This window comes from Acanthisitta chloris, unplaced genomic scaffold (genome assembly GCF_000695815.1).
Source record: "Acanthisitta chloris isolate BGI_N310 unplaced genomic scaffold, ASM69581v1 scaffold27910, whole genome shotgun sequence".
Taxonomy (NCBI): Eukaryota; Metazoa; Chordata; class Aves; order Passeriformes; family Acanthisittidae; genus Acanthisitta; species Acanthisitta chloris.
The window spans coordinates 8,409-34,660 of NW_008650346.1; the positions used below are offsets into that span (position 1 = coordinate 8,409).

The 26,252-nt window shown below is 43.3% G+C and overlaps 1 protein-coding gene across 1 annotated transcript; it reads left to right on the forward strand.

Annotated features, from left to right (window-relative positions):
- Positions 1 to 9,355: 9,355 nt before the first annotated feature.
- Positions 9,356 to 25,628, forward strand: FAM65B (family with sequence similarity 65, member B; the record flags this gene model as incomplete). The annotated part of the gene is made up of 12 exons (XM_009084758.1): positions 9,356 to 9,480; positions 10,684 to 10,839; positions 11,478 to 11,556; positions 11,773 to 11,796; positions 12,830 to 12,883; positions 15,786 to 15,935; positions 16,873 to 16,936; positions 20,965 to 21,008; positions 22,282 to 22,407; positions 23,793 to 23,941; positions 24,816 to 24,945; positions 25,482 to 25,628. Coding segments are annotated over exons 1-12 (1,224 nt in total), but the record flags the coding sequence as incomplete, so codon positions are not given.
- Between the last annotated feature and the right edge of the window lie 624 nt (positions 25,629 to 26,252).

Consider the following 26,252-nt stretch of genomic DNA (forward strand, 5'->3'; position numbering starts at 1 on the left):
CTAAGACATGTAACGGTGTATCTTCAGCTATATTTCAGTGAGCAGTGTGCCATTATGACACTCCTTGAAATAGAATGATCATATAAACATCCAAGGAGCTTTAAGTCACCCTAATCCCATGTATTTAAAAAGGAGCAGCAAAGCGTTTGTATCTCATTAGCGACTGAAAGGATTTGACAACAATGATGTTTTACTTTCCTTTCAGGGATGAAAAGCCTGTCTTACTTGTTTAATTTAGCTCACTCATGCTTATATTAGAGTGTACCTGGAGTGGATACCAAGTACAACTACACTTTGTCTCTCTTGGCTGAAGCAAAACAAATAATCTCTAGAGCAGCCCACTGGTTACCCAGGCTATCCTGCATGTGTTTACTTGATGCATTTACTTTCCTGCAGATCCAAAGAGGTGGTATCCTCAGCTTGCTGTCCTTGCCTCTGCTGCTACCAACTGCATTAAATGAGGATTGTGAGCAGCAAAAATATTGGTGCAAAGTAATTAAAGAAAGCAGCACTCTTAAGGACGATTTTCTGTTAATCACTGCTGGGTTATTGCTTTTCTCTCATGCCACTGAAGAGGTTTTTATATTCATTCCTTACGCAGTCTGAGAAAGTGAAGCCGCTTTGCTGCTTACACTTGACACACAAATTTAGGTCACTGCTCACAGTCGTCATGGATTTTGCCGAAGGACTTCCACCAGAGTTTCATCTATTGACGTCAGGGCTAACTTACCCCACCTGTGCTCAGGTATCACTCATGGGCTTGCTCAGATGTTACTGTTGGGTCAGTAAGGGGCAAGGGAGACCACCAGCAGCACTCATGGGTTCCTAGGCCTCCCCTAGTGCTAATGCTTGCAAAAGTGGGCAATAGGCTGGTCATGTTTGTGAGCTGAGGAATCAAAATTACACCCAACATGTGTGGTCAACCAGGCAGCATTCAACAGCGTGTGCTGAAGGAGGTAGAGAAGTAGCCAGGCTGCTGCTAGACAGGAATTTCCACTGCCTCTTTTGCATCCTGCTAGTCTTAGTACTGCTCACGAGATTGCTCCTTGTAGTTTATCTTCTAATACAAGTGTAGATAACAGAGCAGCACAAAGCCTTCCACCTTTATATGCCAAAATGGCAGCATGATTAATTATGTGTGCAGGTCACTTGCGCTGAACTGCTTGTTAGAGATTTTGTGCAAGGTGGATTTAAAGAACGAGAAGATCGTTCTCAGTTGGCTTTCAGAAGTGCTTTTTCTTGAGATTATTTGCCCTTGATTATTAGCGCTTGAATGGCAGTGGGACTTTGTTTTTAATTAAATCTTACATTGACATAAAGAGTTATCAATGATGAGTAGAATTGGAGTTGACTTCTAATCATTGATAACTCTTTATGTCAATGTATGAGTAGAATTGGAGTTGACTTCTAATCAAAGATAATTCTGCATACTGGGGCGGGTTTGAAATGAATGAATGTCAGATCTAATTAGATGTCTGGATTCTGATCCCTCAGCCATGTTCACATGTACTGTTATAGACCAAATTTTGCTTATTTACACTAATGCCAGATGAATATGATTGCCCTGTGTTTCTAGTGCTGTGTGAGAGCAGCACTAGGGAGGGTCTGCGTTGGCTCCTGCACACGCTTGCCCCAGCCACTAGTGCGAAACAAATGTTGGAGCTGACAAAAAGGAGGTCAGCTGCCATGAACCCATCTGTCGTGTGTGGGAGCCATTTAGGATCAAATTTATTTTCCTTGGGTTTATTACAGTGAAATAACTCATTTGCATTTCCCTCTCCTTAGATTTTCAGCACATGCTATACCAAGGGGGAGGAGCTGTGCACGTCTTGATTTGAGGGGAGGTTTAAGCAGAGAAAAGGGCAGTTGTGGCTCCCTGACAACAAAAGTGGGGAAGTGGGGCATGTGCTGAGAGCTCTGGTGCAGGAGTAGCCCCAGAAAGGGGAGGAAGAAAGTTAACCATGGTATGAGACAAAAAGGGTGCTGCTGTCACCTTAGCCACTGCCAGTCCTTATTTCTGTGTTCTAGTGAGGTGATGGGAGAGCTAAAGGCATGTTTTATAGTAAAAATAAAAGATGAATTTACAAGTCCCCACACTAACTTTGGCACTAGACTGGTGTGAAAGATGACTTACTGAATTTATGGACATATATTGTAGTGGGAGCATGAAGTACCAGGTCCTATACCTTTACAGCCACATATAGTGTACCAGTTTGCTCTTGACCTGGATTGTTAGCTTTTCTTCTTGCTGTTACTATTGCTTTTTGGTTTATGTACGTCACCCAGTTTAGGTAGGAGGAGCAGAGCAAACAACACGAGCTATTCCAGATGGTAGACAATTTCTGTTTCTGCTCAGGATGTCTAGTGATGAGCTAGCAAATACTGTAGCTTTGGAGTTGAAAATGTCCTTACATGCAACATTTAAGATGTTCTTATGGAAATGAGACCATAATGTACAAGTTTTACTATTAGTATCAAGCCCTGGGAAAAGTATTAAGTACAAGTTTTAGTATCAAGCCCTGGGAAAAGTATTATTTGACACAAAAGCTAAAAATTGGTACTGAAATGCTAATATTTTCATTTATTAGAGACAGGTAATGGTGCCTTGTGCTCACTCACAGGGATTTCTGCATGACAAAGTAAAGGTCCCAGTTATGGGCTTAAGAAGGGCTATAAAAGATGCATGAGTTGCATAAACACATCTTTGTGCATTGCAAAGGCTGAATCCACCCAAAGTGAAGGTATTGAAATGTGGCTAATAAAAGAATCACTGCAGGCGTCACTGATGGAGAGAAAATCATCAGTGAAAAGTGTGCACGGGCCTTCAGAGAAATCACACTGGATAGTCAGAGTGCATGATGGGGGAAGAGACATCAGCAAGGTCAGGATGAGCTGCAGTGGGCTTCACTTAGATTCTTGTTGCTGCAAGAGATGAAGCAGGAGTTTGCCTCTTTGTGATGGGGCAGGAATACATGGCTACCAACGGTTTTGATGACCACTCAGGCGCGTCACAGCTGCTCTCACATCTCCCGTTTGAGGGAGAGGAATCCATCTTGGCTATAGCTCCTTCTCCTTGCAATACTGCTCTCCCCAGCCATGCTGGTAAGCTCATGTGGCTCTTTCTGTACGCTAAAATTAACGTCTGAAGCTCACAGATCTGCTGGCCTTTCACCGGCTGATGTAGGCTTAGGAAGTGTGCTTGTCAGTATAGCCATATGCTACTACTTAGGAATATCTCTTAGCTTTGAATTTTGGTGGAATAAATGCACACGATTTTAGTTTGGCAACCAAGAATAGTTCTTCAGATGGAACTCACATGCCTGTACAACTCTGGCAAATGCTACCCTGTGCAAGGAAGGAGCAGCCCAATCACTGGGAGCACAAAATAGGCCATGAACATTGTAATTTCTGTAATCCAATGACCAACAGAAGACACCTTTCTACAGCTACTTCCAGGAGATCCCATCCCACAGAAATGTTCTTGACACAGGAATTACTAGCCTGTTCACTACTGCCTAAGAGTTTTTTTTGTCCTGAAAGTGTAAAAATTCTTGTGCAAGAATTAAATTTCTTGTGAAAGTTTTTATAATGTTCCTGAGCACTCCTACCCACATACTGTTGTCAAATTTTTATTTTAAAAAAACACCCACAAGAATGTCTACATTGTCATCCAAGATGCATACCTCTGTACCTTCTAGGAGCCTAGGGAACATGGAAACTGTAAATTCCAGGTGGTTATTTGGGCTGCTGGCCATGCTGGCCTCATATTACCGTATTTAGTGATTCAACTAAATCAGAAGGAAGAAGTTGGAAAATAAATATTAAAAATTACTAGACTTTAGGCTACAAAAGCAAGCAGCACCATCTGAAGGTGCAGTGAATGAGCTCAGCCTTGAACTGAGCCTGTGTAAGTTTAGAATTGAATTGTGCTATTTGAGTTTATGAGTGGAAAGAATTGGCTGTCTGGGAGGTGGACATGACTTCTGGAGAATAATCAGTTTCTTCTCTTACTGAGGTTCTTCTTTTGGAGATGCATGCTCCTAAATGTCATCTTACTGCATGTAGAAGTTTTTACTTTTGTAGGCTGGCCAGTCAGCTTGATGAACAGAATTTAGACTTTGACATAGATAAGAGAGGAACGTGTGCTTTTCTTTTGTTATTCAAGAAGGTATCAGCTCATTTGTTAGACATACTCCAGGTTTGCAAGTAAGAAATGTTCCTAGAATGCAAAACAGAATCAGTTGACTTTTGTAGCCATCCGCTCACATCAGCTAGTGGACCCTCCCAGCTGACCTTAACCTATATAATTATCACCAATTTTCAGTGAACAGCCTTCAGGCCACAGATCAGCAGAAGAATCAAAAACCAAACCATCTCACTGTAGAGATTACAGCTCCTTAGATCCAGAATGGGCCTTGAACCATGTGTCACACAAGAAAATAATATAGGAAAAAAGGATTATCAAGGATCCTTTGAGTCATTGAGTCCTATCCCACATTCCCATTTAATCAGGGATTATACATAATCCCAAAGTGTCCTCGAAGCCTCTGTTCCACAAACCCTCAGCTGCAGACACCTCCCTAACACGCTGCAGCAAACCCTAGACCCAGAGCCATAACTGTAGCTGCTTCAGGGAGAAAACAGGAGGAATCAAGGGCACCCCTGGTATACTGCAGCTTTACATGGTTGCTAACATATGTCTAGCAAAACCAAGTTCCCCTCATCATGTGGTGAACAAAAAATACCATCTCCAGATTGGTCATGAGAAAGAAGCTAACAAAAACGGTCTGTGCAAAAGTCGGTCTAGATTTAGCAAATATGTTTCTGACTGAGTTTCTCTTCTCTTAGCTTGGATCAAAGTCCATGCTGTTCATCAAATATTTTGGCATTGTGGGAGGTAGAGGTCTGTGCTGAGGGTGATGAAGAGAGGGCAGCCCTGTGGAAGTAATGGGCTCGATGGTCCCTTCCTCGATGGTCTCTTCTTCTCTTATTAGCTCAGGCTCAGCTGTTTCCACATTTCCAGACTGAAAGGAGAGCTGAGAGAGGGGTCTTTTATTTCCTCGGGGACAGAGACATCATCAATTATCTGCTGTTCCCTGCTGCAAGCTGTCAGTGAATAGTGCAGAGAAGAGTACTGATAGGATTTCACCTTATCCCTTGACTCACTGTTGGGCTCATCCTTCAACTGCCGTGCACTTAGCACGGGCAGCACTAATTATATTAATTATACTTCTACACAGGGCATGCTTATATTAGCAGAAAGGAGACTGGTGTCTTTTTAAGATGAAGCATCAGTGGTTCATTAGCTATATAGATTTAAAAGTGTAAGTGTACTCATTGCAGCCACTGCTGGAGTGGATCTCTCGAATTGCAAAAGCATTTAATACCAATTTAGATGTGCAGTACACTTTATATTGAGAGCAAAATGTATGCCATATCTAGAAGACGGTAGCATTATATCACATAACTACTAAATGTAGACTTAGAAACTTGATCACTGCTTTGGCATAGCACCAGAGTCCCCTTAGCAGTGTTCAGCTGCAGGGATACCAGTCAGGTCACTAAGAGATCTGGGCAAGTCCTTTTGGGCTGAGCACTATTGAAATTATACTAGCAACTATATCCATGCATATAGTCAGGATAATACTGTATTATGAAATTCAGAGGTAAGTTTATTTAGTTGATAGCACAGAGGCCTGTGAATGATTTAAGAGGCAGGAAAATAAATCCCCCTCAACAAAATCTATTATAATGTGACAGATACTCATCACTCAAAGTGTATTTGCTAGATGTAGGTATCATAAATAATCCATTGATGCAGTGCCTGTGTGCAGCCATTGTCTATGTGAATCTGGGCTAAGGAGCTGCTGCTGCTGCTCTGCAGAGTCAGTGTGATGTTGTGAGGTCAGTGGGAAGCATCTGAGATGTCAGCAGTATAAGTTTAAATCTTAAGAACAGATTGTGTTTGTACAATAGGGTCAACCTCTAACCTGAGCAATGGAAAATAACTGAACAGAACTGTGAGATTTCATCAGTTCTGACTCTGTTACCTCCTTTTATCTCAGTTTTCTTCTGTACAGAAATTAAACATGCATTATTCACCAAGATTATATATAATATATAGGGAGAGGCCACAAGCCTATCTGGGCTCTGACTTCTGACCATTTTATGCAAAAGCAAAGCAAAAGTAGCTCCAGGCAGGTCTTCAATTTGCATTTCAATTGCACTTCTTGCACACTTCTTTCTGGTATCTTGAGGAAAGTCAGCTACTAAAGCCTTACAAAGCCATCCGAGTGCTTGAGCAAAATAAAGAAAATAAATAAGTACATTCCTTTTCCAAAATTATTTATTTTTTTAAGTTTTCTCGAAGGAAAAGAAAACTGAAACAGTTCCACTGTGTCTGCACACAGTCACACATGGACGCTAAGATTTTGTTCAGAGCAAAAGGCATTAATCTTCTGTTCACATTAATAGAGACTCATCATGCAGAAGATGTTAGCATTCTGACAACAGTTTTCAATCTAAAGTAATTATGTTTTTATAGACAGTGTGGCTATGATTAGCCCTCAACTCAAGTTTTGAGTTATTCTTTATTTTTTAAGGAATGGCTGATGTTTATGTAGTTAAATCCCTGACTGTCAGTTTTGTTTAGCTTCTACCCTCATAGGTGTCCAGATGCTGTTGGAGACTGTGTGTTAATCATCCTGTCAGGTGGTGCAAGTGCTGAATGCTTGCAAGGGATTTTCTGCTCCTAGGCACTCTGGACCTGACTTTTCATGCAAATCCTTGTATATAAATGGGAGCCTACAGATTGCAGCCTGTCTTAAGGTTATTTGCAAAACCATAGGGAACTTGATGCACAGATCCCCAGAGTACTGTGATCAGATGATTTCCACTGTGTTTCTCAGGAGCTGATTCTCGGTGGAGTTTGAATTATTAGGCATGGGAAAACCCTGTACCATCTCCAGGGGTGTGAGATTTGACCCTGGAAGCTGCAAAATGCCTTCTGGCAAGTGCCATGCTGAATATCAGCAAGCCTGACCAGAGTTAAGCCCTACAGAGGTATGCTGAGAGCCTTGCAGAGACTGGGATGACTGTAGGGCCAGGTTTGGGCTCTGATTGACCAAAGACTCAAGGATCTCCAGCTGTGGCTGGAGCATGTTTATTCCTGTGTGAGTTAGCCAAAGTGCATCCTCACTGCAGTTTCCTCTGAGCTTGTGTGGAGCAGCTGCTCCTAAGCCTCTCCAGCTCCCACCCTCTCCCCTGTAGCTCCTGGCCATGGGTTTCTGCTCAGCACAGGTGCTCATGGTCCTGGTCTGCCTGAGAGCAACTTCTCTGTCCCAAAGGTTTATTCTTGCTGGGTTTAAACCATCTAAGTTGCATGGGCTGCATCCAGGCTAGGCCAGGGACATTAATGGTGAAGTACTGTTACGTGCTGGCCACAGTGGAGGAGAAAACTGTCCTGGGCTGCAGCCCAGGTGGTATGTCTGAGCTGTCCAGTTAGGGGGGCAGCCCTCACTTCTGAAACAGAAAGATGTACACTGGTTTCTGTTGTGCGATAGAGAAAATGTCACATTACCACTAGCATTGCCAATGCTGGGACTGGAAGAAGTGTTTCTGGCAGAGCTCTTGCAGAAATATTCCTGAGAAAGCAGCTCCTCAGGCAATGCAGTCCCCTCCACAGAGAAGCAGTAGCTCACCATGGCACCTACTGCCATGTTAGGGTATTTGCCCATCTTAATGCTACAAATTAAACATCACTGGGCAGTGCACAATGTTTCCTGGCGTATTTGCTTTCTGTGGCGAGTGTTTGCCGTGCAAGCACCACGTAGCTCTGGTGCTTATCTTTAATAAATATGTTCAGTTGTGAAGGCTTACATTTTGCAAATCTGTGGCCTTCACAAGAGGCTGCTTTTTGAGGGGCTTGCAATCATTCCTTGTCTGTGGGGATGAGAGAGTGGTTTAGACTCACTGTCACCCCCTCAGCCCTGTAGGTCATGGTTTCACAGACCATCAGCTCCATTGCCACAGCATCCTTCTTTTGCACCCTTGGCCCAGTTGTAGAAGTGAAATGAACTGAGGGCATGGGGCAGGCTCGGTCCAGCTTTTAAAATAGATGGGGAAAAAACTATTTAAAAACCTCTTTTTCATTTTCTGTCAGGTTATTTTTAAGCTGGCCTAGTTTCTCAGTCCATTTCGCAGCACAATGGCATCAGCAGCCATGCTGACATCCCAGGAAGGACAGAGGCGATGAGGATAGGTCCTGTGGGATGGGGGAGCTAGTGTCTGGCAGCACCCACTGACCAGTGACCTCTTCTCCAGCATCCCCCTTCCCTTGCTGCTCCCTGCCCTGCTGCCTGGCCGCTGCTGGCTATGGTAGTCCTCAGACACATCAGTGAGGTCGTTCCTCACAAAACCAAGGCAGCAGAAAAATCAACTTAATTGTCTGCTGAGGGCAGAGACAAGGCAAACAGTGGATTCTGAAGTAAAGGAAGAGGGAGGCGTTCCCCTTTCCCCTCGTGGCAGCTGATGGAGCTGCTGTGAACCATGGCACTTCTTCGCTGTTTATTTGTGGATGGATTGAAATCACCTTAGTTTGGTGCAGATGCCAAACTGGGCATTGGAAATAAGCACACACACACACACACACACACACAGGGCAAGCGCTTCCTCCTTTCTGAAGCCCCCCCTGGACACATGAAATGCAGAGCATACCGTGCCTGGGGCTTGTTTACTCCTCTGTTTTCCTTGTGGAGAGCATCCCTCTCTCATCACGGCATGTTGTGGCTGTGTGTACACCCACTGCATCTTCCTTCTCAGCAGCCAGGCAAGAACAGCTGCAGGGAAAATGAGCAAGGATCAAAGGGGAGCTGCAGGACTTGATTCATGCTGAATGAACCCTCTTTTTTTTATTATTGTACGTAATCACACTTCCCAGTGATGGTGGCTGTCCCCTAAGAGCTCTGCAAGCTCCCAAAATAATTTTCAGGACACCCTGATGTAGCAGATGAGGACACTGGGGCTGGGGATGAAGCATGCCAGGCATGGAAGAAATCAGGGATGGCACTGGGATTATCACACTGAAACATCTGGTTTCTAGTCCCACATCCAGACCCTCTGTGTGTCTGGTACATTTTCAGTGGACCTTGGGCTGTAAGTCAGAAGTTAAGATTGGACCATTTTGGTTTTGAGTGGGGATGATCTGTCAACACAAACAGATTTGTGCCCTGGCTCACAGTCCCTCATAGGGTTCAGATACCCCTTACTGTCACTGATGGACACCAGGCTGTCCCAGGCACACCACCTGCCTCTTACCCTCCATCGTCACTGATATGCTTTCTGTTGTTTTTCAGGAGAATCTTCCAGGCTCCCTGAAATCATGTCAATAGGATCGCATTCATTCTCCCCAGGAGGTCCTAATGGGATTATTAGAAGCCAGTCCTTCGCTGGCTTCAGCGGGCTTCAGGAAAGAAGGTCCAGGTGAGTGCTGTGCTCTCTAGGGGGGGATTTCAAAATCAGGCCCTAAGGGAGCCTTGGGGTTTGGGGGGGGGTGAAGGTGGAAAGGTGGCAAGAGAGGACTTTTTTCTCTCTGACTTGCCAAATAAAGTCTCCCAGGCTAAAATGTCTCTCTATATTGTTTGTATAACTAAGCTGTTACCCTCTGACTGAGCTGCCAAGTGCCTGTTTGCCTCTCCCCCATTAGTGCAGGGCTTCCTCCCCTGCCTCAGTGCTGTGAGACAATTTCAGAGAATCATTTTAACTTTTAATTTATGCAGTGATCTTTTCAACACGTGAAGTGTTCAGGAACATGATGATACAGTTCCCAGTGCCACCAGATTAAGACCACTGCTAAAAGACAGTTCACTCATTGCTGCACTGCTATGAATTCTAAACAGCTCCACTTCCCTAAGCTTAGTTGCAGAGCCTTTCTGTGCACCATCCTTTGGCCAGGCAGGGCTTAGGGCTTGGAGTCAGGCACTTACCAAGTCATTCAGCTGCTGATGCCCTCAGAGGCTACTTTACAATTAGTTTTAACTTGTGTAGTTTCCTGTGCCAGACCACCAGTTAGCAATGAGGAGGAATGGCAGGCAAAGAATCACCTCCCACTGTCAGCCCAAGTCAGTTAGATGCTGACCTATCCCACAATAAAGTCACCAATGAGGTGCCTATATGCAGCCCAACTGTCCTCCCTTTGCCACGCAGAGCTACCTATGGTCCATACTCAAGACCTGTGGTGTGATGCTGTCCTCCAGAAATGCTCTTAACCAAGGTCCAGTTTTCCTTAGGACCCCCCAAGCTTTACACCTGAGCTTATCTAGGCTCCCCTTTGTTATCAGCACCTGGATGTAGCTTAGTTCTCTCATGGCTGTTGCTAAACAGTGTGAGTTAGGACAGGCATGGTATAAGACAGGGAAATGTCTGATGAGCCTCAGACTCAGCAAGATGTTTGCAGACCAGCATTTATGTCTGGGGAAGGCAATGGGCATATGAAAAGCTCACAGCACATGTCCCAGGCTGCTCAGACTCTTAACCTGTACACAAACGCAGTCCTTTAACTGGCAGGCATAGAAGCAAATTAATTTCTCCTAGCAGAGATAATATCAGAAGATTTCTTTAAGCCGTGCTCCTTTGAGATTTCTATGATTTATAGGGATTTCTTCCTCTTTGATGTTCATTTTGCAGGTGTAACTCCTTTATTGAAAATTCCTCTGCGCTCAAGAAGCCCCAAGCAAAGGTGAAGAAAATGCATAATTTGGGCCACAAGAACAGCACCACGCCCAAAGAGCCCCAGCCTAAAAGGATGGAAGAGGTCTACCGAGCCCTGAAGAGTGGCCTGGAGTAAGAGCCTTTATCCTGCTTGTTGATTGAAGCTTTCCGTGACATTTTAGAGCCGAGAGAAACATATCACAAGAACAGGGATCCTTCCTCATAGGAGAGGAACATATGCCTCTTGGAATCTGGATCCTAACAGGATCTGAAATATTTGTATGGAAAACAGGAATACAGGGGGCAGAATCCCATTTCCATTCACATTTCAAGGAAAGCTCCTGAAGTCTGAGATTTCAACGTTAGATGTTTTTCCCCCTCTGAATTTCCTAGAGTCCTATCAAAGGCTTGTATCACCTTTCAAATAACATCCCAGATGACAACAGGTCTTTTATCAGCCAGGTACCAGGGCAGTGACTGGAAGACACCAGCCCATAAACTAAGTAGCAGATTAGCTTACTTGAAACTGGTTGTTCAGTGCAAAGAGAACATCAAGCTCTTATACACAGATAAATAAGTGGCTCCTATCCATTCCCCAAAAGGCAGCAGGGAGCTGCTTTTAAGACGGATCAGTGTAAATGAGTTTTTGTCTGTGACCACATCCAGTGAGGAAAGCCATTTGTTGGGCAGATTTTCTTTTAGGATGGTCATCAGCCAGCGCGGTATGTACTGCAGAGCTCATGAATCCCCTCTCTGGTTTGTGTTTGCAGTGAGTATCTGGAAGTTCACCAGACAGAGCTGGATAAGTTGACTGCTCAGTTAAAAGACATGAAAAGAAACTCACGCCTGGTACGTGTCATGCTTTTTCATCATGTGGATGCACAGTGACCTTCTTGAAGTGCTGGAGCAGCCATGGGAGTGGTGGAATACAGGGAATTTGCACTGATGCTCTTCTTCCCTTTTAGTCATGGTCTTGTTTGTGATTTCTGTTGACTGGAAAATGTTACTTTATTTTGATGCTGTTGTGTTGCAAAATTAATCACAGTTTCATGTTTTCTGTTTCAGGGAGTGCTGTATGATTTAGATAAGGTATGTTACTCCCTTTGACACTCATCTTGCAAGGAGGCATTAATATCCGTATGGTGTACGTAGCTGGTGGGGGACACCTCTATCAGCCAGACCTACTAGCCATGCCAGCAGTGTTGAGGGAGAAGCTGCCTGATAATTCACACTTACAAAGGAAGAAGTCCCTTGCTCCCCTCCTCTTTCCAGGGATTCTGGTATTGCCCAGCACCTACACCAGCCAGCTGTGCTTACTAGCTCAGCATCAAACACACCCCATCAACCCTTTTCCTCAGGTCTTTTGCATCAAACTGGCTCTGGGTTGGGCACAGGGGAAGAGGCAGACCCCTGCCAGGGAAGGAGGGAGGTGGAGGAGTGAGACCTCCTATTTCTGTCAGCTGACAGTCATTAAATCCATTGCCTTGTGCAACTTTGCCCAGCTCCCGGCAGATGGGGGCTGGCAGGGGCACACTGGGGGGCCTGGCAGGGCCGGGTCAAGCCCCAGTTCACTCCTGCTCCTGCCAGTTCTGATGAAGGAAAAATGGAAATTATTTTTCCCCGCAGGAAAATTTGGGTGAAACAAAGGAAAGCTTTCAAAAATACTTCTTGAACAAGTCTGACTTTTTTTTCAGTCAAAATGCCAGGCTTGGGTTTACTGTCAAAAACAATTTGCTAAGGAAGAGAATGAATTTTGGCATGCAAAACCTGATCAATTTTTGTAAAGGATTTCAAAGTACTGAAAATATTATTTTTTTAGGCTAAAAAAAGCTCTCATTTTTAAAATTTTCTTTTTTAATAATTAGAAAAACCTAGATAAATCCCTTCAAATAAAACCTATTTTTTTGCTTAAAAATATGTATTAGGTACAGAAAGTCAGGGAGCTCCATTGTCAGCAGCAGCTTAACAGTAGTAAGGTGGGGCAACTGATTCATGGTCAATGAAATCCTGTGTGTTTTATGGAGGAGTATCTCAGATCCATGGGGAATAGCAGAGCTAGTGTGGCAGTGTCTTACTGATTTATTGAAATGTGCCTCACCCTCTGCCTTTTCCTTTCCTTCAGCAAATCAAAGCGGTCGAAAGATATATGAGAAGGCTGGAGTTCCACATTAGCAAGGTAATGAGCACTCCTATCATCTTTCTTCTGCATCTGTTCCTATGTTTTTAGGAAAACAAACCCTTGGCCTCCTGCTTACCCCTCTGTGCTGGGGAGGCTGCCTGGACAAAGCCACTCCCAGATTTGGTATTTTTTCCTTGATAGGCTGGTGGTTGGAGCCAAAGAAAGGGTTTCCATGTGGCTTGTAGACCCAAAGGTCCAGCCATGCCCTGAGGCACTCCCTCATGCTTTTGGGTACAGAGAGAACATAGGGTCAGGGACGTGCTGGGAAAAATCTATCTCACTGCATGCTTATTGTTAAGCAATAGGTAGAAAAAGAGTTGCATCTGAAAGTAATTTAGTTCAGCAGTTATCTCTAGCATACACAGCAGCTAGTTTGGATTTATTCCTGGGTTTCACTGCTAATGCTTTTGCTGCATGGTTTGAGGCCCACATCCACTGGATTACATTGGTGAGAATATTCGGTAGAGGTACTTGTGATTTACACTAATACATTTTAAGGCTGGACAAAATCCATGGCATGTATTCTCTTATAAACATATCTGCTAGCGATTAGTTGCTTTTCTGAGCCTGACAAAGGAATGAATTATTTTTGATGTATGAAATGTCTTTTGAGAGTCATTTGAAAAGCGTTTGCACAGCTTGAAGTCCTCCAATTATGACAACCCATCCAAACCTTTTAATTTCAGTCTTCTCTTACTCTTAAAGCCAAAACTAAAAATATAAAATCACAAGGCGATAGACTGAAATTTTGTTCCCCAAACCACCTTCTCACTTGCTGGCAATGTGAATGGCAAAAATTAGTACTTGAAGAACATTTCCATTCAAGTCCTTCCCACTCCATCCTGCTCAGAGCTAATGGTTTCTGGAGTTACAATAGGACTGAAAAGCACCAAACGCAAGAGGTAACGCTGGTCAGTATTACTCAGGCTTGCCGAGTACATTAGTTCACTTTCTGTAACCCACAGCAACAGAGACAAAAGGAATTGAGCTATGCAGTGTTAAAGCTTATGGGCTTGGGCACGTAAAGAAACATCTTTGTTTCTAGTGATAAAGAAGGTCTTCTTCAGTGGCACTTAAATCAGGGCCACAGAGATACCTTCTGTTCTCTACCTGCCACTGCTCTGTAGAGGAAGCAAAGCCAGGAAAATGGGTTGTGTAACAGCAGATCCTATGTATTCAGGGAGCAGATGAACATGTCCTAGCCATGCTCACATGGGCAGGAGCAGGACACTGATACCAGGCTAATGCTCCATCCTGATGGCAGAAGTAAATACCAAGTGACAGCTATTTATAGTACCTGTCTTTAGCTTGCTGACTTGCAAGAGAAATAGGAGTGGGTATGACTCCAGTAAGTTTATTTCATAATTTAGAAATGGCAGAATACTACCTGGACCTCCATTACCCTTTGCCAAACTCTTTCATTTTGCAAAGCCTTCCCTGTTTTGATTAGGGTTCCCTCAAGTCAGACGCTCTGGACACTGCATATCCAAGACAACCTTGTAAAAAGCAACCGAAGGCTTTGGAGCTGTCAGGAATATCAGCCCCGTTCCAAACAAATTAGCAACAGCACTTTTTGTTAGAGGTTAAGCAGGCTTGGAAAATGGGATTTGGAACATGCCTGGATTGTCACATCAGGCTCATCTCTAATGCAGCAACACAAAGTTGTAGACTGAGGAAGCCAAGGCACTGGATGCTTACACACAGAGAAATTCTGCTATGAAAATCCACTACTGAGCAGAAGCACCGTGGGGCACAAGGTGATCGTTTGATGTCAGAGATAACTAGAAGAACATTTTTTCTTTGTTAAAAAACAAATATAATCCTCTTCCAGCAGGGACATTAGAAGCAGAAAGAAGAGACAGCTTCTTGTATTTGTCCTTCTCACCCTGATAAAGTCAGGTTAAAAACCCCATATCTCCTGTATCTGGCAGATTAAGTTTATAAAAATATATGTCACTATATATATCTAATGTATATATATACAGACATATATACACCAGCTGTACCACTGTAGACTCCTCGCAAACAACTCAGGTGGAGTAAATGTATACATTCAGTGCAGGGATTAAAGGGGAAAGGGAAACCATAGCATGAGATGTGTGTAAGTCTATTGCCCTCTGAAGCTAGATCCAGGTGAGTCTTTAAACAGTGTTTGACTGTGTTTTGCCAAACTTCCAGAATGTCTGTGAAATGGTGGGTGCCTAAGTCATGTCAAAGGAGTTTAAAAAGGTGACTAGGGAAATATGTAAATGCCTGGGTGGTTGAAGTTCAGAATCCTTTTTTAATTTGACATCAGCTGTTTGTAAGCCCTTTATTTGTGCTATTCTGACTATGACTCCCAGTTTCTGATGGATGGATGGTGAGAGTTCAAAAAATCACTCCTGGCTTCCAATTCCTGTTAGTCAAATACTGCAAGAGCCTTGAGCCATGGCTGACATTAGGGAAACTGAAGACACTGCTGACCCTGCTAAATGTGCCATTTAACCCTGTCCAGTCCCATTTGGCAGTGTGGACATTGCCGTTGCCTTTGAAAGAGCTCTGTCACACTGATGTATTTGAGAAGTTTGCTGCATGCCTGCCTCACCATTATGATTGTATAGAGAGTACAGTTGTGCTCAACCAGATGGGGAGAAAGGGTGTAGCAATGCTACAGGCATTGCAGGGTAAGCAGGTGAATTGCTGGCAGCATCTACTGTTGCTGTACTGAGATTTTTACAGTGGAAGTTATTTTTATCCTGTGTTTCTTTTTCATAGACTGTAACAGTATCACAGCTTCATTTCCTCAGCCCCTTCATTGGATCTAATGGTTTGGCTGAGCTTCCTTTTAATGCAGATTACTTCATTGCATTGGTTTTATTTTGCTGGGTTTTTTTCAATACACTTTCCTTGTTTCCCCTAGGTGGATGAGCTTTATGAAGCCTATTGTATCCAAAGACGTCTCTGTGATGGTGCCAGCAAAATGAAGCAAGCCTTTGCAATGTCTCCTGCCAGCAAAGCAGCTCGGGAGAGTTTAACTGAAATCAACAGGAGTTACAAGGAGTACACAGAGGTACATCCTCATCAGTTCATTCTTTTCACTGTCATGCTGTTTGAAAGCCATGGGAACTTTGCCACTCTCATCCAGGTAAAAGTAGTAAAAGCAAACTCAGCAAAGAAGACTTACTATTTATTCATTTGTTTTCAGGTGAATACCTGATGGCTTACAGAGACAGGTTACATGGGCCCAAAGAGTCTCTTGAAATAACTGCTCATGCCTTATGAGCACAGGGTTATACCCAGGAGCTGCAGCACAAAAACAAAAGTGTAAATCTGCCCCAAACCTACTTATAGCCCAACTACCTCCTTCCCGCCCCCAGATTTAGGGATGGCAGGTTGACTGGAACCCATGTGTATACAGACATGTGCTGCATCATACCTATTTTACTTGCTGTGATCAAGATCTATTTTATTAAACAGGCAGTAGATGAACAACAGTCTAATGGTGTTGCAGACATCCTGGCATACAAGCTGTGACAACCTTCCAAAATATGAAGGAACTGGAGAGGGTCTAGTACCTGTCTCCCACAGTCTTTTTTTCTTAATGTAGTCCACGTTACTTGAGAGATTAAATCATGCTGGGAGCCACTTTGGCGTGGAACTGCTGTTGGCTCATGTCCTGGCTGGAGAAGACCGGGACAGTGACCAGGTTATGTTCCAAGGGCCAAGCTGCCCTCTGCCAACAGGAGGATTAGCATGCAGCAACAGAAGAACACAGGGTTGCATTCAGTGTTGGCACAAGCAGGCATAGCTCAGCTGCCATTTTTAGGGCCAGACCTAGCTAAACAGCAGGGCTGTTCATGGCTCTGAGATTGACTTTATTGCACAATCTCTTTCATTTGCATTACAGAATCTATCCTTTCAAATAGACTGGGAAAAAAAGACAAAAGGGGAAAAAAAAAAGCCCAAAGAGGGTATGTCTGACCTCACTCTTCTCTTTTCCAACACAGAACATGTGTACCATAGAAGCAGAGCTGGAGAACTTATTGGGGGAGTTTTGCATCAAGATGAAAGGTAATTGTCTTTTCACCTTTCCCTTCTTTCTCATAAACAGTAACAGTTGCTGAGCACATTGGTGAGAGTATCAAGACATGTTGTGTGATGTGTATTTAGGACAGGTGTGGTTCCCCCACTGCACATCCGTTGCTGAGCCTTCAAACTCCCAACTTCCACCCCTGCCCACTGGAAAGGATCACAGAAACGGGAACATCAAAGCTTACAGAGAGACCTTCTGAGATGCTGATTCTTGTTTTCTAGGCTAATTACCTGCTGCAAACACTCCTCCCAACAGCCAAAGCAATTCAGTTTTGAAGACTGCTGTACTCTTTGCCTCTATTTCAGTAATCTTTTAAGAAGATGACTAGGAAATTATGTGAAATTCTATGGAGCTGAAGTTCAAAATAGTTTCTTAATTTGACATCAGCTGTTTTTAAGTCCTTTACTTTTGCTAAGTGACTACTACTATTTTTGATCAAATGTGAAAAAAAGAAAAAACTGGGGGTAGTTTACCAAAATAACTCGGTGGCATTCACCTTCCCATTTTATTCCTTGTCTTTATGACAGGGGACTTCATGGGTTTGAATACAATGGAGTTAGTTTTCCCTGAACCCTCAGTGGATGATCAGGTATTGCTAATGCTGTTATCCCTTTAAGACTCGATGTCTTAAGGAAGAGATTGTGGGGGGGTTATATTTTTTGGATCTTCAATCACTGGCATGAAAATAGTTCCGTAAAACAAAGTCAGCATCTAAATATTCATGAACTCTTAATTCTACACTTGAAATCCTGCCATTTAAAACATCCACAGTATTGCTGGTGGAGTTTTTAGAGCACACAAATCTCATACAGGGTTTTGATTCTGCCTGCATTGCCACAGTTGTACTCCATGGTTGCACTGCATAAGATTAAGATTAAGATTAATCTTAGATAAAGTTAAAATAGCTACTCTGTGCTCTCATATTAGAGAAAACAAATGCAGCAGCTGTTGGAGTTCTCCTAGGTCCATCCCTCAGGTTTTAATGTCCCCATTCTTCAGTTCTGGAAAGGCAGTCAAAGATGCATAGATGTAAAGTTATTAGATGGACACAGAGAGACTGGGCCAGATATTTCTGTACAGAAACACACAGCAGAACTGCAGCATGGACATGCTGAAGGAAACACAAGGTCACGAAGTGTATAAAGGGAATTGCATCAGGCCAGGTCCCTCAGGGCATTTCTTTACTTGCTCTAAATGCAGTGCACAGTTCCTGACAGCAAGATGTGTTGCAGAAGGTGTCACAGTGTCAAAAATGGCTGGGCTGAAGAAGTCTGGCCCCTTCTCTTTTGTATGCCCAAATCCTTCAGCAAAACTCCAGGGCTCTTGAGAAGGCAGGTACTGCACTCACGGGAGCAGAGCATAAACCACAAACAACAGCTACTTCTGAACACACTTTGCATAACATAAAGAAGCTCAGATGAGAAAACAGCAAAGAGAAATGCCATATCGTTACTTTTCTCTAATTAGGGCATCTAAGATTTCTATCTAGATAGTTTTCCCTAGGAATAGGAATCCAGTAGGATAATCCAGCCATTGCTATTGCTAAGGCTCACAACAGCTCTAGCACACCAGCCTGTAGATCATGCAGCAAGCTTTCCCCTTAAGTTATACTGCAGCATATCCAGCTAACTTTAGGATCTAATTTAAAATCAAAGCATTCCTCTCCTCAAAGCTTATCTGTTCCTAGCCATTCCAGTGAAAGTTATTTTTATTTTGTGCCCTCTGTCACTTATACTGAAAGCAAGCCAACCTACACAGTGCTGTCAGGAAGCAGGGGAGCTGCACTGTGTTTTTATGACTGATATTTAAGGAAAAAGAAAAAAGCCTAATCATTTTTCAAAATTAAGATAATAAACTTGCAATCAGGCTTGGATTACTGCTCAGGATTAATTAGCTGTTGAAATTAAACAGGGAAACCCAATGTGGAAATTCTCATATGGAATTTTTGTGTCATGTTATGAAGTATGGGGAAGTGCCCCTCTACATGTGAGAAGTACCCCTATAGCTGTGGGAAGTGCCAAGGCAGCAGGAGATGAAATGCCCAGTTGTTTCATGAAAAGAGCAATGCACTGGCCTGGTGCACTGGGTGCTCTGCAAAGTGGAGCCCAGCACCAGAAACCACAGCCCACGAGTCCAACGTTCTACACACTAGCAGAGCTGTACACGCTGCATGAACTTTGGGTGGCCCTGCCACCTTATCACAGCCATGCAGTGACCCTGTCCCCTAATTACGTATGCTGACACTCCAGGAGCAATGTCCCATCCCATCTGCAGTACAATCTCAGCGTTTTTACAGAGGTGTGATACTTGAAATTCTATGATACAGGCACTAGTTCCTGCCATTTGTTTAGTCCCCAAAAGCCATTCAGTCACCAAAAAGTTGTTTCCCATGAAAGTACATATCCACTTTAGTCAAGTCAGTGTTTAGCCCTGTCTTGATCAGGCTGAAGAGACTTGACCAGCCTGGTTTGGCCAGTCACCCCTCACAGGCCTTGACTCTGGACAACATCCATATGGAGTTTTAAGCTGTGTTTTCCCCACCCACTGGGCAGAGAAAGGACCTTTTATCTTCCTCAGATGCTTTTGGTGGTGTGTCCCAGCAGAGATCAAATTCACTTATAAAAGCAAGCCTGGGGAGAGAGAAGCAGTAGTGGAGTGCTAGTAATCTTAAATTATTTATAAACAGTAAATAAATTAGAAAGGAATTGGTAATATGAGCTCTGTGCGAGGGCCTCTCTGTTCTGCTAAACAGTAAGATGAGTGAAGAAAACTCTTTTCTGGTCAAAGAAATGGAAGAGGTGGATAAACAAATCACAGGGACAGTCCATAATGCCTGCAGGAATCTAGTTGCTTCTACAGTCCAGCTATCTGGACTAATTCATCCCCCCAAATCCAACACTAGGGTTCCTCATACTTGCCTTGATTTTAACACACCCGTGTATGTTCAGTCATGGCATTTTAGGATAAATGCAGCCCAAAAACTCCAGCAAGTTTGTTTTCATTCCTTTCTCTGCCACAGGCTTTGTATGTGTTTTCAAGATGGTTTCTTTGGGCATTGCAACACTAGAGGCATAGATTTAGGCTCACCCAGGCAAAGCTGGGTACATTTTAATGTCAAAACTAGTGCAGTAGATATCTACTGAGGGTATCTGTGGGAAAGGAGAAGTTGCCTCTGTGGGAAAAACACCCAGTTGAATCCTGTAGAAGAGCAGCTCATCAGGCTGGGAGAGAGATGATAACTTCCCTAGGATTTCAGCATGGTTCTTCAGGAAACTTCCATTCCATGTGCATGGTGCCAATAGAGAAATAGCATCATTACCTCCTACCTTAAAAACAAAAAGCAACAAACAAAAGCAAAGATACATCACAAGTGCTTTGCTGTGCTACTTCTCCCCCTCTGGGGAGAAATGGGATAAATCTTCTATTACAGATGTCAGTCATGTTTTGTGATGCACTTACTACTGAGAGATACTCAGCTATTATAGCAATGGTAATGTTATGGAAATGCCAGACAGGAGGTGCCCCTCTCACTTGCTGTGTCTCTATGAAGATGTACTAAAAAGGAGTCTGTGTTAAAGTGTATAGCTCAGTCAGATTAGTGTTAAGCAGCAAGCACTACATGGTGATCAGCAGCTCACCTATACCTCATGATAATAAGGTCTGTAAGCTGAGTTTCTGAAGGCAGACAAGGCCAGAAAGTTGTTTCTTCTTTTTCTGTAACTGTTACAGAAAAGGAAACTTACGCAAGAAACCACAGCCCTGTGAATTTTATACCAAAAAAAAGAAAATGGAAAATGAAGATGGGGCTGTTGTGATCTGGAGGGTGCAAAGGCAGCAGTAAGAGGGAGGTTATGAACAGCAGCTGGGGGCTGCAGGGTGCTGTTTCTCTCTTCTGTCCAAGTATGGCAGTGGTGGCCCTGGGCACCCCATTGCACCTCACTCCTGTGCATAGCTGTGCTCGGCAGCCCAGGCCCTCCCACAGCCTCTCCATGTCTTTCCTTCTCAGGTCTGGCTGGCTTCGCTCGGCTCTGCCCAGGAGATCAGTACGAGGTAGGTCTGCGTTGGTTTATCGTTTATTTAATAGCAAAACAATCAAAAGGAAGGCAGATTTCTGCTGCTTTTTACATTGTGATGAATAAAACTTTTCACATCAGCACCCCAAGAAACAGCTGGTATTTTTCCTATATGTGCTCTCTGCAAAACCTTGTAGTTCTCTGTATGTCTGCCTTTGTCAGGGCATCTGTCAGAAGACCTGGAAATTACATTCAGGGCACTGGGTGATGAATATTCAAAGAACTGCAAGCTTTTTTTTTTAACTTACAAAAATCTTATTTGTGAAAGCCACTTCTAATTCCCCTGGAAAAAAACATATGCCCCACCCCATGCATGTAGAGCAAATTGGGCACACTCTTGCAAGCATCCTTTACTGGATGCTTAGGCTCTACTTCATCATAAGGCAGAGTAGCAGGAAGACACAGAATAACCATTCCTTGAGACCCACATGTTACCAGCTATGAGGCTGTGTCAGGATCTCTGGTCACTGCCATGTTTCAGGAGAAAACATCAGGAGCAGGTTAGTTAGAGACGGATTAAAATAAAAGCCTCCAGCTCTATCTTGTTCTATCAGAACAGGACCAACCCTGAAAGAAGTTTGCAGCAGCTTGATAATGGATCCACCCAACCAGTACTTCCCAGCTGTATTGATCATAGGTTCATTTGTTCCCACTCTCATTCCCTCTGAGAAATGTCTCCTGCCACTCGCACACCTGCAGCAGCATGTGCTTCCCTTGCAGGGCCGGTTAGTTGGTGCAGGTCTCTCCCAGCCAACCCTTCAGCCCAAAGTGAGCTTGCTGCTCTTAACATTTCTAATTGTGTTACTGCACTGTGGGTGTCATTCATTTCCATCACCCACCAGCCAAAGTCTTGCAGCTGGGGAGGTCACCTGCCCTCTCCCCTGCCTGGAAAGGTAGCAGATCCAGCAAGTTGTAGATGTTAGGAAAGACCATGGGGGCTTTCATCCTGCTATCCCAAATCTCCCTTCTCCTGCCACTTTCCCTATAAGTGGAAATTAATGTCTTGCAGATTTGTTATAAATCATCTAGTTACATGAAGGGGAAAGCTTTGGTGCATCAGCAAAAGGAGCAACTGGGAGAGCTAAGAGACACAGATCCTTCAGGGCAGACTTTTCCTTCTAACTCAGTGGGAAGCAGAACAGCAGCACCTATGCCACTAACTCTTCCAACCTTTCCCCAGTTCTGTTTCTGATATTTGTGCATCATGAGAGCAGATTCCTCAAGAAAGTAAGAGGATTTTTCTTTTTTAGATTTTCATGCGTTATGGTCGCCAGCGATGGAAACTGAAAGGGAAAATAGAAGTGAATGGCAGGCAAAGCTGGGATGGAGAAGAAATGGTTTTCCTCCCTCTCATTGTTGGACTGATCTCCATTAAGGTATGTATGCTGACTCCTTTGCCTGCAAGCAAGGCAGAAGTCAGGAACTTGCCTTTTCATGCACCATCAGCAAAAAACACAAAAGCAGATTGTTTAACTCTTTAGAAATGAGCCATCATTAGTATTTCTGACACACCTAGTAAAATGAAGTGCTATAGTATTGTTCAATTTAGATACTAAAGACTGGTCAGTTTGTAACTGCTGTGGGAGAGGTTTACTTCCTGAACCAGAGTCTTTCTACCACTGCTCCATCCCCTTGTTGTCCCTGGCCCCCCAAGACATTTTTCTCCTGACTGAAAGTCTATATACTTTCCTTCCATTAAGCCTCCGACCTACAGACAGCCATTCCCTGCCCTCTGTTTACAAATTGCTGCTAAAAACTATTCCAGGTGTCACTGGTTAGGCAGATTAAACAGAGGAGTGTCTTGAAAGTCTCATGGGAAATGGCCCACTGCAAAGACTATGAAAAAAAAGCAAGTGCTTACAAAACCACCACCAGAATACTCCCAAATGTGTGAGACAGTTGGTTGTCATAGAAAGGCAAGTTGTGACACACGGTGAGTCACTCTTCCCAGTTTAGGTTTAAGGTGGAAAGTTAGGAGAGAACCCCTTCTTACAGTACACTAGAATCCCAGCATTATTAAAGTTAATGTGTATATTCTCTCCCCTTTTTGATCTCTCTCCAAACACTTTAATGTAAAAGGTTCAAGAACTGACTTTCATGCAAATACCCAAAGGTTTGTTGGTGTAGGAGCTGCATATATAACTGTTGCTCTGAATTTTCAGGCGAGTGTATATCTAAGTATAGACAGTGCTCTACTCTTACTGTAACAACATATATGGAGGTGGTTTCTCACCAGTAGATCTTTGGAAGTCCTCGCCAAAGGCCATCATTGATGCAAATAATTACATGGCTTCAGAGTTACAAGAGATGAATACCTGGAAGAGAGATCTCTTGGGAATTATTAAGTAGGCAAGTTACATCAGGAGATACCCAGTCAGGAAAATTGTTAACTGCTGAGAGACTCTCTCCTGCTGAGAGGCTCTCCTTGTTCTCACTCTTCCCTGGGGCTCTGCTTATGATTACTGCAAAAGATTGGGTATCCCCTTGGTCTGAGCCAATATGGTGGTTCTCCTCTGACACTCATAAAAAAAACCATAAAGAAAACATAGAAGTGTGATCATAGACAGCTATGCTTTTATTAAAAAACAAAACAAAACACCCCCAAACCCCAGATTTTTCCCTTAGGTAATGCAACAAACATAACCATATTTTAGAAGCCTTTTAGCAAGGAGTCCAGGCTAGAAAGTCATAATTACTGCCATATGATTAAGGATCACAATACCTTGTCTGGTCCTAGGTATCCTGTTCTTGTCTCTTACAGGTCACTGAAGTTAAAGGACTTGCTACTCATATCCTTGTGGGAAGTGTAACGTGTGAGACAAAAGATCTGTTTGCAGCTCGGCCTCAGGTGGTTGCAGTAGACATTAATGACCTTGGCACAATAAAGCTGAACCTTGAAATCACCTGGTAGTAAGTAGAACTGGTTGGTGGGTCAATCAATCAATCAATCGATCAATCAATCAGCGGTAAAACTGGAGCCAAAGAGAAAAGGTCTGTCCATGTGGACTATTCTCTCCATTTTACTCCTTGCTGAGGAAGATTGGGAAGAAATTGTGGACTAACTTTTTCTTCTTCCCCAAGCTTAAAAAGGGGATATAATTGAGTGCTCATATATGTATTAACATTTTTTGTAACATTAGTGTAAAAGTCAGTTCTGGATTTATGGATTTTTGCTAGCATAGTGACGTTCAGAAGCTGGCCCATCTTTAAAAGCTGGCTTTTAAGGGCTTCATACAACAGAAGGGTGGTAGGAAATCTCCTAGAGTTCTCTGTCCGCGTTGGTCAGCATAGGTGAGCTGATGGCACTAGGATCCAAACCCAATTCTCACTACATTTTAATGAAATAGGTAAATGTCATTTCTGAAGGAGCATTGGTGCAATTCGTACAAGTTTCTTGTAATGCAATATACATGAAGCCAGCAATAACATCTCCTGGTTTCCTTTATAATGCAACAGCTCTATTAATGGTAGAGCACCTTTCTCATTAGTATGTGTGACACTTGGCAACTCTAATCCAAGAATACTTCTCATGTGAGAAAAATAACATCAGACTATGCTACATGAATGGTTTCTGAGTGAACACTTTCATCAGAACCGAAACCCACACTTCTGAGACTGCTGTCTAATTACCAACATTTTCTTTTAAACACTTCTGTTAAAAAACTTGCTACCTCTGGGTTTTGATGTGCTAATAAACCACCTTTTCAAAAATCTGTTCCATGGACCTGAAATTCCTTCTCACTCAGCCTAACAACCTTTTTTCCCTCTGCTTGTGTGTCCATAGCCCCTTTGATGTTGAAGACTTGACCCCATCCACAGGAAATGTGAGCAAGGCATCTGCTCTCCAGAGGAGAATGTCCATGTACAGCCAAGGCACTCCTGAAACACCAACCTTCAAGGACCACTCATTCTTTGTAAGCTGTGTTTGGCTTCATGTTTATGTAATGAGTAGCCCTAGAGCAGTTCAAACACTGCAAACACTTCATTGCTTTACACTGCAAAAGCTTCACCGCTTTTTTTCCCCAGTTCCAGCAGGTTACCCTTACAAATGCAAGTGCATTCCTAGCTGCTGATCCTAAAAGAAGGTGACTGTGATCCTGGCATCTTTGAAACTATGTGGCCAATTATTGCATACCTATGCTGCTTGCCTGACTGCTGTAATACTTGAATACTCTTTATAAAATGTGGTCTCATTTTGTAAGAGCAGTTAAACAACCATTATAGCACAAGTATTTTCAAGTATCCCGTGCTAAAATTTGCCCCTGTACCAAAGATATTCACGGGGTGCTCCTACATTTTGCTTGAATCAAATTCTGAATGCTTGATCAGGCCATCTGTACAGAGATGAATTTTACAAGTGCTGCATCCCATGCCTGTAATTTAATACTCTGCTACAAAGCATTCATTTAACTTGCCCTTCCTCACACCCTCTTTGCTTTAACTGTTGAAGAAATGGCTGCATCCCCTGCAAGACAGGCCAAAGTTGACAATCTTAGATGCTCTGCAAGACTCTTTCTTTGACAAGCTTCGTCGCAGTCGCTCTTTTAGTGACCTGCCATCGCTCAGGCTAAGCCCAAAAGCAGGGCTAGAGCTTTATGTGAGTCCTGTTTTTTGTTTGGTCAAGGATTTTTTCAGTCCCTGTGTGGCAACTCCATTCCCATGCATGCTTCATGTATTGCTCTCTGTTGCAACTCACTCATTTTGCTGACTGATTAGAGAGGAGGACATGACTGTGAGCCCATGCAGTTTGCATTAAATCAAAATTCCTCTTGGTTTCTACTGGGATAATGATCAGAAGTCAACTATCTGTGGGCAGAGAGTAGGGCAGGGGTGCAAGTCAACAATGTTCTTAAAAATCTCCTGCTACACTAATTGATGTTATACATTTGCCTAGTAACATGACTTCAGATGCTAAAAGCATACCTGTGTCAAGGGAAAGAAGAAATAAACCTTCAAGTATAATTATGTTTAGGGAAAAAAGCTGCTAATAGTGCTTGAAAAAAAGTGCAGATTTTGGACACTTTAACCTTATGTTAAAGCTTACTAATGTGTGAATGCCTACAGTTCTTTCTAGCAAATCGTCAGCAAAATAGTAGTTGCCTATCACCTGTACTGTGCATTCCTGTGAGTTGGCCATAGAACAAAGCAAGATCTATAGGTTGGATAGGCAAACCCTGACTCCTATAGTAATTTTTACCCATAGGTCAGTCAGAGATGAACA